The sequence below is a fragment of the Cynoglossus semilaevis genome, chromosome 20, assembly GCF_000523025.1.
Source record: "Cynoglossus semilaevis isolate Cse_v1.0 chromosome 20, Cse_v1.0, whole genome shotgun sequence".
Classification (NCBI taxonomy): domain Eukaryota; kingdom Metazoa; phylum Chordata; class Actinopteri; order Pleuronectiformes; family Cynoglossidae; genus Cynoglossus; species Cynoglossus semilaevis.
In genome coordinates, this window is record NC_024326.1 from 10,264,494 (window position 1) to 10,277,300 (window position 12,807).

Here is a 12,807-nt window from a genome sequence, read left to right on the forward strand (position 1 = left end):
GTTCTAATGGAAATGAATTATGCCTTGTCACTGTATTAATGACGTAAACCTGCCCCCCCCACCATCTCCAACACACACACACACACACACACACCTACATATCGTCTGAATATAAGCCACAATAACCTTGTTTGTTCCGTAGCTAGTAAAGCGTGATGTTGACACTGCGGTGGTGAGAAGGACACTCCGACTGTTTCACTCCGCGGCCACTGCAGCGCTCACAGAGACACATTCATCTGATGCACTTCCTCTGACACCAATATATTATTTACAAAGAAAGCGCAGCCCTTGATGAGCTCTAATTAAATGTGGGGGGTGTGGGAGGGGGAATTTGATTGGCAGAAAATATGGCGGCATGTGACAGACATCTGGTGGAAGAAGAGGTGAGCAGGCGTTTGGTTGAGCCCGGGGAAAAAAAAACAGAAAAACAGAGACTCTTGTGTGGTTGTACAGTAGAGTAACACTGGAGGCTGAACCTGAGGGTTAAACTCTGTCAATCAAGCTCGCTTCAGCTGTCACGGTTCACAGGACGCCAGGGCGGTGGAGGTGGAGGTGTGTGTGTGAGCCGTGTTACGGGCTGATGAAGCAGGCGGTTCATAAATGTGTCTTTTCTTTTTCCTAACTTTGAGTTTTACGTTGTTCCTGTGCAGCTTTTCCTCAGTGAATCACACTGACGGCAGGTCATACCTGCATTCACTGCTTGAGAAACAGCACAAAACAAAAACAGCACAAACCCCCTAGGGCTGCAGGTGTAAAAGGGAGAAAAACTGAAATTAAAACCGGGGAGCTTAGCTTAGCTTTGGCTTCAAAGTCTTTTTTTTTCTTTCTTTTTATGTGAAAACAATGAAGGACATTTCAGTATAAATGATATGGGCTGGAATATTTTTTCATCGAGCCAACTTTTTATGACCACCGCTGGTGTCCTGGTGTTATGCTGTCCAGTATTATTACAAATAACTGTCACGGCCCCCGGGCAGACATTTTCTGAGGGATGTACATCCAACTGAACTGAGACAAAACAGTGGCCCTGTGCCTACAGTATGGTAGGTTTGTTGAGTGTTAAAACAAACCTGTTACAGTCACGTTGGCCCAGTAAACAGCCTGGCACTGTCACAGTAACAGCACTTAGTAATGACAGTGTTTAAAAAAACAACCCAGATATGTATTTGATTTAGGACCACAGATAAAAGTTGCTCGAAAAGTTGGATTCGTGATGCCACTGATTGCCAAAAAAATTGACCTGCAGTGTGAACGCAGTGTAAGTGTCTCTTCTAGTGTCCTGGTGATGGACCGGTCCAGTGTGTTGCCCCGCCCTCTGTTGCCCCAGTTTGATTGCTGGGATTGGGTCCAGCTCCCCACCTCGACCTTGAAGAGGATTTATTCAGTAGAAGATGAATGGATATGAATATTCAGTTGTTTTCCACTTCTCTGAAGCCGTGAATGTGCTGCCACCTCTGTCCACCCGACGACATCATCACGATGTCTTAGTCTTCATGTCTCGTCTCTGAGTTCAAACCATCACGATGTCTTAGTCTTCATGTCTCTGAGTTCAAGTCCAACAGGCCTTTTAATCAGACACACCTTAAACATCACATACCTGGAGGAAGGCTGCGAGTTATTTAATGAGAATGTAATTAAGACGGGCATTAGTAAAAGATTAAAGAAGAAAAAGATAATTAGACAACATCAAACATTGTGTTACAATGTGTTACTTTAATCCAGTCTTTTATGTGCCAACGATAGAAAGGACACTCTGCAGGATCCTCAGGCTTCAAACCTTCCTCTGTCGGTGCTTCATTAAGGCACGATGCCCATTATGTGGAAACCCTGTAAGGTGGCTACAAATTTAGACTCCTTTTAAGTGTGTGTGTTGTATGGCATTTTTATGAGCTGAGGGTTCCTACAGGGAGGGGGGAGGGGCTGTCTCTGACTGGAGGGAACCACCGGGGGAGCAGGAGATAACAGTAAATGTTTCATATTTTATCTGAAAGATAATTCTTCTGTTTCCAAATTGCTCATGAATAATATTCATCTAAAGACCACCTCGGAGGGAGGGCTCCTGATAAAGTGTGTTTTTCTTTGTCTTTGAAATTTACTTTTGTGTAACAGTCGTCGGCACAGACGCTCAGCAGGGAGTAAAACATCGCTCTCCTGTTTCCATAAGCCTGCAGTCATGTTAATATTAGCCAGACTAATACATATCATTAAACACACAACTTTAAGTACAGCCGACCCAATGAAATAACCTTTTTTTTAGTCCTTTGTTTGTTCAGAGAGCCTGTTGAAATGCATTGCTTGGTTACTGCTGCCTCTACATTGGTCTGTATTTATGAATATGGATTTTTATGGAACTTGTTGTTGTCGAAGTTAAATTAAAACCTTTCCTTTTATATAGGAAATATGTCTTAAACCAATAGTATATGTACAAAAATAATGCAGTACTTCATTCAATACACCTTGTTAGAGTAGTGGTTAGAAAGGCTGCTGTGAATATGTCCCTGAACGTGTCTCTGGACTACAGAAGGTAGAAATGTTGAATTTTTTCTTGCATGAAAAACAACCCGTGTTCACTGACTATTTGAAGTGATTTATTGTGTAACATAAACCTAAATACACTCCTCACTAATTGTAGTAAAATCAGTCAAAAAATATTTAATTTCTTGTTATAATTATAAATAAGACCACTAATTGTAGTAAAATCAGTCAAAAATATTTAATTTCTTAATTGTTATAATTATAAATAAGAATGTTAAATAATAAAATTACAATATTTTGACTGTAAAGCAGAGGTTACTGGGGAATTAGAGAAAGATGAAGCAGAAAATAATGAAAGTATTTGGTTGTACACGGCCAGACTACATAGAATAGCTGAGGATGACTCTGGAGATGAGGAGGAACGGCACGTTAGCTCCTATGGATTAGCTGCTCCTCATTCCCAGGCCCTGCTGCACCCTGCAGATGTGCAGCTCTGACATTACAGGTAGCCAGCAGCAGTCGTGTCTTAATTACCAAGCCAACATTTGATCAATAAATGAGGAACGATGGAGACGGAGGTGTAAAAACAGCCTTCACAGTTGAACGGCTCTCCTTACAGCGACTCAAACGCTCACATGCGGTATTTTTACAGCAAGCCACAAAATGCCAGTTTTATGGAGTTATGATCTGTTAGAGATTCTGTGATTATTAAAAGGAATCTGTTGTTATTCTCTGATATTGCCTGCTGGTGCTGCACCTGAAGCTCAGAACTCACCGGTCTGTTTCAGTCACTGTTGGTGCTGAGCCGGTTTATCTTCAACTCTCTCTCTGGACGCCTGTGGGTTTAGCTTTCTCACAGTGACTTTTTTTTTTCATGCCCCCGCAAAAAATAATGTATTGAAACAGAATGTATTTTTTAAATAGCATTGTACATTTTCTTGATCTGGTTTTATGCGCGTGTGACAGAAGGAGTAACTGCTTATTACTCTTTCTGGAGTAGTTTAGGACAAGATAAGTATTCTGGGATAAGACTTTCACATTTGGTTGTAGGGGAGCAGCACAGATATTCCCCAGCAGCTTCAGCAGGTCCCCCCCCCCCCCCACCTCACCTCACCTGCCTGTACCCCCCCTTGTCAAGTGAGTTACTTATACACCGCTGGACAGAAATTGTATGTTTATTTTCTTTCCTTTCTTACTGCAAACTTTCTGTGGGAAATTGAATTTGAAGCCCAGGGCCAGGTGGGGAAAATTGAGGGAAATAACTTATTTTCTTCTCCCATAAAACCTTTTGCCACACGTTTCTAATGAATGGCAAAATAAGATATCTATGGGGATCTCAATCTCTGCTGCGGAGCACATTCAGTAATTTATAACTCAATTCATGTTTTAGTGCAGGAATTAGAGTTTGTTGACTGCAGTAAGTATATATACCTGACACAAAGAAATGCTGTGGAGGGAATATAAACATAAAGTAATCTCAAACTCAAAATCTAAAAAAAAAAAAGAGTTTGACAGAGTAAAAAAAAAACTACTCATCAACAAACACAGCAGGGCTGGAACTAAGAGCAACAACATGACGGTACATAAAGTCCCCATGTTTTCGTGATGTGTCCCCGACGATTACGATTTAATCAGCTGCAAATGCTTTTAATTACAAGATCAGTCTCCTACCAATGAGCTAACATCGCTAATGGTTTTAATCTGGCATTGAAGTTGACTGAATTCTAATTAGGGACTAACTGTTTCAATTCACTTAGGGCCCATCTAATGGGGTCGTTACCAACCTAGTTTTCTCCTATAAACCAACCGCAGCAGGCAACACTGGCTCCATTTAAAGAGCAGCTGTAGAAGCTTTACGACCGTCGTGTGTGCCGTTTCCATGTGCCGTGAAACAACAATGTTTCAATTCCCTGAGAATCGCGGAGACGTTTCTGAGGAGACTCACTGGACATGTAATAACCTGCGGAAACTGCGAGGTGCTCTAATGATGTTGTGTCTGGAAGTCTTGATTACAGAAACAAGACATAGAAAAAAAATCTTCGTGACTTTGTAGGTTCAGTCTCAAGTGAATCTGACACACGTCAAAATCAAGAGACAAAATTTTAAGGAAAATGTTTAACATGAAGTCATTATTTAACAACAGTGAATGTCAGACGGCATGGCCTTTTTTGTTTACTAGCCAGGATGGTAGTGAAACTTTCCATGTTGCTGAAGATAGATTTTGGTTCCATGTTTGCATTTGAAAAAGGCATTTTTAAGAAGTTGTAAAGGGGAAATAAACCGAGGAGTTCTTACCTGCCCTGTACCTTGATGTCAGAGATGGCGTAGAAATATCTGGACAGGTTGTTCTCATCTACCATGGTGGCTCCAGTGGCCGGTTTTAGCAACCTAATCCTCAAATCAGTGATGGTGAAGAAGTCCCTCAGGTTCTTGGTGGTATCCAGTTGACCGTACAGTGAGGCCATATTGTGTAGTCGAGGCCCAGCAAACAGGGCAAAGCGGTCTTTAATCTCAAAACGCACCGTCTTGTCGTACTTCCACACATAGCCTCTGGAGTAGTCCTCAGTGCAGATGATGTCCAGCAGAGTGCGCTGCGTGAGGTCATTCACAGTCTTGGGTTCCATGGTGAATGCGTCCAGGCAGTCGGTGGCATAAAACTGGTAAGGGGTCCAGGTTCGCCCGTAGTCGAGCGACTTTTCCAGCACCATCTGCTCCGGTCGACCCGACTCAAAGGTCAGGACTATGTCGTCAGTCAACTCAATGGTCTTGTTCCATGACAGTGTGATGTTGACCTGCAGAGGCTTGGGGTATTTCTTCCAGGAGGTGGACTGCCAAAACGTTGTTGGGTTACGACCCTCAAAGTCAAACATCAGTTCAGGAGGATGAGCCAACTCCTCAGTGGTGGCATCACATTCATTGTTGCACATGTAAGGATTTTCCTACCAGAAATGGAGAGAGACAGATGCACGTGTCAGAATATTCAGTACATATATATATGTGTGTGTGTGTATATAAGGTCCAAGTTTAAGTCTGGTCTCCAGGTCCCTAATTCTCCAGCACCTTTTCTGGCGACTGTTGGCTCGTTTGGCCTTGAAAGGTTATTCTCTTTTCTCTGACCCGTTTGCCTTCTTCCCTATTACAATTCCACCATTGCATTCAATAGGATTTGTAGTCTGTTTAAACCACTGTGTGTATTTTATAATCTGTGCAATGTTGGCCGCAGAGCCACACAAGTCAGTGACCCTCTCATTAAGATGACACCAGATCCCATATTCTCCTACAGTTAATTCAAACCTTACACTGCCCCCTGCGTCGCCCATGTAATTGAAATTCCTGTGCGGTGTTCCAGCTCAGATGGGAATGGAATTCTGATGAGCATTTCGTATAAATTACAAAAAAGGGAACATATATTTTTCAAGGATCTGCGTCTCTTCGGTCTGAATGTGTGCATGTGCATGTATGTGCTGAGAAAGGAGAGCCCTCCATGTGTTTGTGTCGGTCTGTGACGGGGGTATTAAGTGATGAATGTGTTTGCCTGTGTGTGAACACGTCGGCTTTATCAGAGTGTGTGGGTAAAAAAGACGAAGAGTGAGAAAGAGAGAGAGACAGGGATGGAAAAGAAGAGAGGTATTGACATTCCTCTCACCTCTTCTCCCGGAACAATGAGGTTAAGTGCTGATGAGATTCAGATCATCTGGAAAGCTGTTCAATAATCAGCAATCATCACACAGTCTCCTCCCAAAATCATCCAGCAACACTGAAAAAAGAACTGCTGTTTGTAACATCACCATCTTATATTTCCACTACTGCCGCGTGTTCCTCCCAGACTGACGCCAGATCATCGGCAGCTGTGGCGATTAGCGGGTGCGAAAGATCTTTATTCAGAAACAAACAAACAACAATGGCTGCTTTTTGTCTGTGAGTGAGAGCACTGAATTATAGTCTCAGTGTTTGTCTCCATTTTCTTCAGGGAACAACATGTAAATGACTCTACCCTACGAGACTGTAAGACAGTCTCTACAAGCAGCTCCTTAGCTACAAGATATAACTATACCATTAAACAGAACAAGACTGAGGGATTGTGGGTCATTGGGCCTGCACATCTGACTCAAAGGAGCATTGAATGGTGCGAATAGGAGGATAATAAGGGTTATGTTGCCGAGACAAGAGTCGGAGAATAACAGAGTGTGGGTGAGAGGAGTGTGATGATAGTGGTTCCTTTTTACATCAGTGCACTGGAGCGCACACAAAGCTCAAAAGCTCGTAGTGTGGTCTGAAAACAGAAATGCAGATGGAAAAAATGTGGAAGAAAAAAGCTTTAATAGAGAGGCTGCTGGCCACGGTTTGACCACAGGGACAATAATTTGCACTTGTGCCATCTGTTTAAGATCGATGGGAGATGAAGCTTGCTACATTCCCTTTATGTTCATTCTTGGAGGTCCTGCTCTGAGCACAGACCTTGACAGGAGAAGAAGAAAGAGCGAGAGACAAGAGACGTTCAGGAAGAAAAGGATTTCACCCTGGACATGAGAAAGTGTCCATTTTCCCTCAGTGGCACGGTGCCTTTTTCACGGTTAGGAATGGTAGCTTTATTTATACACAAAACACTGAAGTCAAACTGCAGCATCTGTGGCTAATGAGAAAAACACATTTCCCAGCTGAACAGCAGTTGTAAACAGAACGCTTTAAATACAGAAAAAATTGCAGACCCACCGGCACGAGAAGTGTTCAGAGAGCAGTGGAAAGCGACCATAAATTCAATCCATAATCACTCTCTCTGTGGCTGCCTGCTATTCAGGCCTTCAGAGAACAGATGACTCTAACAGAGAGGTCCGTTCACATATGTGTTAGCGGGCTGGGCGACCCCTCCGTCGTCAATAATACTCAATATTGTGAAGGCAGTTTTCCAGCTGTTTGGTAACTGACGTGTACGCTGTTTTATTTTATTTATTTTCTTCACCACAACAAAGTCCCCTAACTGTGCCGAGCTTTCATACATCATGGTGAAGGTGGAACGATAGCAAAAGGTCAGGACCTATCATTGGATTTCCTTTGGTGGTTATTTAACAACAAAAGCAGCGCCTTATGAAGATCAATACCTTGTGCAGTCGTCTCAGACCCAGGGCTTCGGTTCTTTGCCGAAGGGAACGTATTAAAGAACAATAAGCTCTTTCAGCGCAATCCGTTACCTGTGATCATGGCTGCGGGGGGACTGAGTTGGTCAGCAGAGACTTAAAGACGGACAGAAGTTTTGCACCAAGATGAGATATTGACCAAATGAATACGTAACCTAGCCTTACTTAAGAATGGACGACCACATCACAGTAATGGAGTGAGGTGGAATCATTTGGAGACAGGATTCAGGATTTCAACTGTGGTCATTTGTACACGCCATTTTTGTTGTCTGGTTGTTTCATTTATTGACATATTTCTCCTAGTCAGAGATAGATTAGTCTTACGATATCAGTGACAGCACTATTTAAAACTCAGCATTTCGATGGTTCGTGGCTTTCATGACGTTTGATCTGCTCTTTATACTCCTGTCAGAACGCCAAGGTTCAAGAGGCTCTGACCAGGGTGTGAAAGGTCACAGAGGTCGGTGATGAGCTTGTGATGTCAACTTGCGGGGGTAGAGGAAAGCTGATGATTTTCTCGTCTGTCCTAATCAACACCTGCAGCGTTTTCCTGTATCTGCTGATACACAGAGAACTGAACTAGGATGCTGTGGTTGTTAGTTGTTCTGGTTTTAAAACACTGTCATCCTGACTGGAGGACTGGAGTTAGATCAAAAAGGCAGAAGAATTATGTTGTTTGTCTTCATCATAATAATTTTGTAAAAGCTATTTTGTTTTGAACCTGGGACCTGGCATGGCTGTTATTTTACTTCATTGTCCAAATATTTCTAACCATAAATCCTACAAATACATCAGTAGTATAAAGCCAATGTTGTTTTGAAGATACTTTATTCGGACTTTGCCGTTCCGTGGCTGCGGTGTTACTGAGCCCAGTTGGGTTTTTATGAATGCTGTATGATCTGTCAGGTGCAGTAGCTTATTGCCCCGGGGCTCGAGCAGCAAGGCTGTGGTGGTCTCTGCTAATGATGCCCCCATCTTTGCGGCCTATAAGGTCAACTTAATATCATGGTGTCATACTAAGTACACCAGCAAGAGAAGAAGCACGAGGATTTGAGGTTTGAATGTAAATGAAAAGCAATCATTTATCTTCAGATGGTCACAAAGGCTCATGGGATATTTACATGTAAATTGATGGATTTGCTCAGATTTATGATACAGTTTCAGGAATAGGAATCAATAGGACGCACTGTAGCTGAAGCGACATCTTCCATACACCTAGATGAATAAAACATTGCAAACGTACAACCGAAACGCATATAAAACCAGTAACAATAGGGTAAGAAAATGCATTTCTTGGCAGCATTGATGACCTCACAGCATATGTCAGGAATGTGATGCTACTAGCAGAGCACTGAGCATACAAGATGATCTGAGCCGTGGAAATGAGTGACATATGGCCGAGGAGACTGACACATCGCCACCTGCTGACGTGCCTTTTGACATACATTAATTCCCAAGTTGACGGCAGCTGCTGTTGAATGACTGATGCAGGCAGGCCAACTAATTATGTCAGCTGACATAGTTCTGGGCATATTTCACCGCTACAGGCGCCTCCTGGTTAATTTATTGTTACTTACAATATTATTATGGCTCCAACAAATATTTTTTAAGGAGAGAAGGTTTCAATTTGAAATGTGTAAAAACAATTCCATTACAGTTCCGTTACAAAAACATAAAGTACTATAATAGCCAGTCCATCACCTGTGTGTACTTTTACTGCTTTTATTTTAAAAAACCACTGTAACTTCCTCTGCCCCTGAGGCTGTGAGAGAACTCTGTCCCCGTGCGTCTGAGGTGTTGCTGGATTAATCAGCCCTTCATCCAGCTCGGCCTTACACCTCCTAACCTGACACGCGACACCTGCAGATCTGTCAACGGGCCAAAGTCCCTTTATCACACCTTTGGATCGACTACACTCATTCAGGGTGAGCAGCGGAGGAGAGGAGGAACCCAGAGAATGACAGCTTGGTGTTATTACTCTGCTTCAGTTCTGTGTCGGGGAGAGGTTAATCCTTGACAACAAAAATGACCGCCATGTGAGCTGAAGCACTTCTGCACCGTGACAAATTAAAATCTCAACTTCAGGACGATGTGAAGGGATAGCTCTGAGCAAAAAAACAAAACATAACTTGAATATGAACTGGTTTTGCCGACACAGGTGACGCTGACGCACTGATATGAACGTACGTCTGGGTTTGATTTTTAGTGGAGGACGTGGTCAGATGTTTTGTGAACACAGAGAACGGTCTGTTGATCCTTTCAGTTTGAAATAAGCGCTGACAGACGAGACAGTTGAGATGAGCACTGGTGAGATATTGGCGGACTCGGAGCTTTGGCAGAAACTCAATAGAGCTTTAATAACCAGCAGTCAGGGCCACAGTGGCTTACAGCAGAGCCAGGCTTTTCATTCGTCTGACCTTCAGTAGAGTGAGAGGCGGCAGGATTGCACATCTGACCTGTGAGTACTCCATCACATCATGGGGTCAGAGGTCTATGGATGTCAGAGATCTAACGGCAGATTCTTTATCAAGAAACATCGTCGTTCGTGAAATCCTGATCTCATAAATGTTCCGAGCGTGCGAGCAGCAGCACCAACAGATAGATTTTGGTTTCACTGAAGGTTCTTCATATCATTTCAACGACCAGAAGCGTATTCTTCATATCATTTCAACGACCAGAAGCATATGTAATTGTGAGTCATAGATGCGGCGGTACTATGCTAACTTTGCTAACTCAGTTCCAGCAGTCTGGCCTTGTTTTTTAAGGTACACTGCTTGGGAAATCAACGCCACATGAACCAGAGCCACTCTTGCTTGAGATTCATGAGGCAGCATCACAGACTGGGACAACGTACTACACATTAATTAACACCTGGCCTCATTATCTGTCCCACGTGTCCCACTGGGGTAAAATCTAATACTTCTTATCGTTTATGGGGAGCGGAGAGAAGAGCTGGGAGCATTTGGTTTTTATTAGAAATCGATCTGATTTTGTACTTGTAAGAGAGAAATGTGGATGTGGGGAGGTTCATATGTAACCTATACATATGTGTTTGTTGTTTTGGTGCATCTGTGTGTGCAGAGTAAACACCTATTTATTTTTCTCCTGTGTGGTTATGTGTGAGTCAGAGAAAAAGCAAGAAAACAGAGAGACCCTGAGCGCAGTTGTTGTATGGATTAGATTCCCTCTGATGTCAGGATCCAATAAAGAGCTTCATCGTTGCCATAATGAAAGGATGTTTTACCCCTGCCCTCAGCAGCAGCTGCTTTCCATCGCAGCGACAGGACGAAACATCCGGGGTTAAATTGGATGTCTTTCTTTTCAAGAATCTTCAGACAAAAATTGAAAAATATCCATTTTATGAAAATTACAAAGTCTTTCACCGCAGCGAGCTGTGTCGCCATCATATAATCCCTCACCAGAGAATTTTCATTTTCAGAACTCACTCCTCGCCGCGTCTAAAGACTAAAGACTGACATCCGGTCCCTTTCAAATGTTCTTTCAATGTTGTGGATAGGTATAAATAATCACTGGTCAAATAATACCTAACACAGCTCAATGTTTGAAGGAGATAAAACACGTCAGGAACCAGTCAAAGCTGGTTTTATGATTTTTTTTTTTACATAACACTCTGTTAAAAATTGTAAATTTTTGACTGAAATTTCTTTGGAAAACCAACTTTCCAATCATCACAGCTGAACAGTACAGTTCACTGTTTTCACTGCTGTAATATTTATTGACAGAAACACACAGGTTTAATTTTGTAGCATTCTGACCAGATATTTGGTTGCACTAGCTTCCAATTCACTGCAGCATCTTGCTATAATATCATGTTTATAAAAGAAACTAATTTGATCTGGTGACAAAGTCCCAGGAGTAAATTTCCAAAAAAACTAGAAAAAGTTTTTATGTAAAAACCAAGGTTACTTTTTGACTTCTTCATGATACAAAACAACATCAATAACATTAACAAATCAAACAAATGATCTAAATGTATATGGTTTCACTATTGAGTACAATAGAAGTGAATGAAATGTCAAATTAGCAGACTAGGTAACTTTAAATATTCCAATTAGTGCGGGACCGAAGGATTCAGTGGAACTGAACCTGTGTTGTTGTCCAGCGACGGTGAGATGCAGATGAATAGAACAGAGGTGGGAGTGTAATTGCTGCTCTGTTGGTCTGTGTGTTCACAGCTCACGGTGTGTGTGTACTTCATTTTTCATTTATTTCATCTCCCATAGTTATGAGAGCCTTTTATTAATTTGAAATGCCAAAGAAAGGGTGGAAAAAAGCATTAGTGAAATGTCAGCCTTTTACCGTGCATGATAAAATCGTACCAGCCATTTCTGGCCACTGTTTCCCTTTGTGCTTCCACATCCCCACGTCAACTCTGCACTTCTCTCCGCAGCACATTCTCCTTCACTCTTTCTCAGAGATCAATATGGCCTGACATACAGTAATGATGGCTTAGTTTCCTGTAGGGGGCTAGGCAGAACATTTGCCAGTCATCTGCCGCCTATGTCTCCATATATATATATATATGTACATGCAAATATATGTATATATACATACATATATGCAGTAAAAGTGAGTAAAACACCATAAAATGTATATATATTTATGTGTATATATTTATATATTTTATTATATATTTGTTATAAAACACAGTGAACAGAGGCATTGTCAAAGAAGACAGGAGCAGTTATAGCACCAGAGGTCTAACAGGCCTCTGTTTGTATGAGGTAAGAACTGAGCAAGAGCTGTTAAATGAACAACAGATAACAGGTAATTCAGAGGCAGTCACTCTCAGCCTGTTGTTCTTGTACTTTTAGTAATCATTTCATCTATGTAACCTGTAGCTACAGAGATAAAGTCTCTTTATCTGAGTAGTTATACGTCCCATTACGAACAGCATTTCAATGTTAAGTTGTCCAGAAAGACTGTGTCTGGTCTAAGCCCAGAGCTCATCACTTCCCATTAGATCCAAATACAATATTCATGTCTTTGTATTTATAACCGGCCGAGAATGAAGCCGTCACACAGAGCGGGGAATAATGTGGATAAACAAATCTCCGTCTGTCAAGTGCTCACCTAATGTGGAGCATTCATCCAGCGTAGATATGAGGCTCCATCCACCGACAGAAAACAAGTGATGGAGCAGATTAAGAAAGCCAGGAGCCAAAGCAGGTCGAAC

General features: G+C 42.1%; 2 protein-coding genes across 5 annotated transcripts in view; one reads left to right on the top strand and one right to left on the bottom strand.

The window, feature by feature from the left end:
* The window catches only part of vav3b (vav 3 guanine nucleotide exchange factor b), a 100,579-nt gene that overhangs the window by 46,324 nt on the left and 41,448 nt on the right, over positions 1 to 12,807 (top strand). The window lies entirely within an intron of this gene.
* Positions 1 to 12,807, bottom strand: part of LOC103396494 (netrin-G1-like) — a 32,443-nt gene that overhangs the window by 11,295 nt on the left and 8,341 nt on the right. For all 3 annotated transcript variants that reach the window (XM_017042060.2, XM_017042061.2, XM_008334596.3), the window contains exon 3: positions 4,771 to 5,414. In XM_017042060.2, coding sequence (XP_016897549.1) covers positions 4,771 to 5,414 — 644 coding nt within the window. The remainder of the gene's footprint in view (positions 1 to 4,770; positions 5,415 to 12,807) is intronic.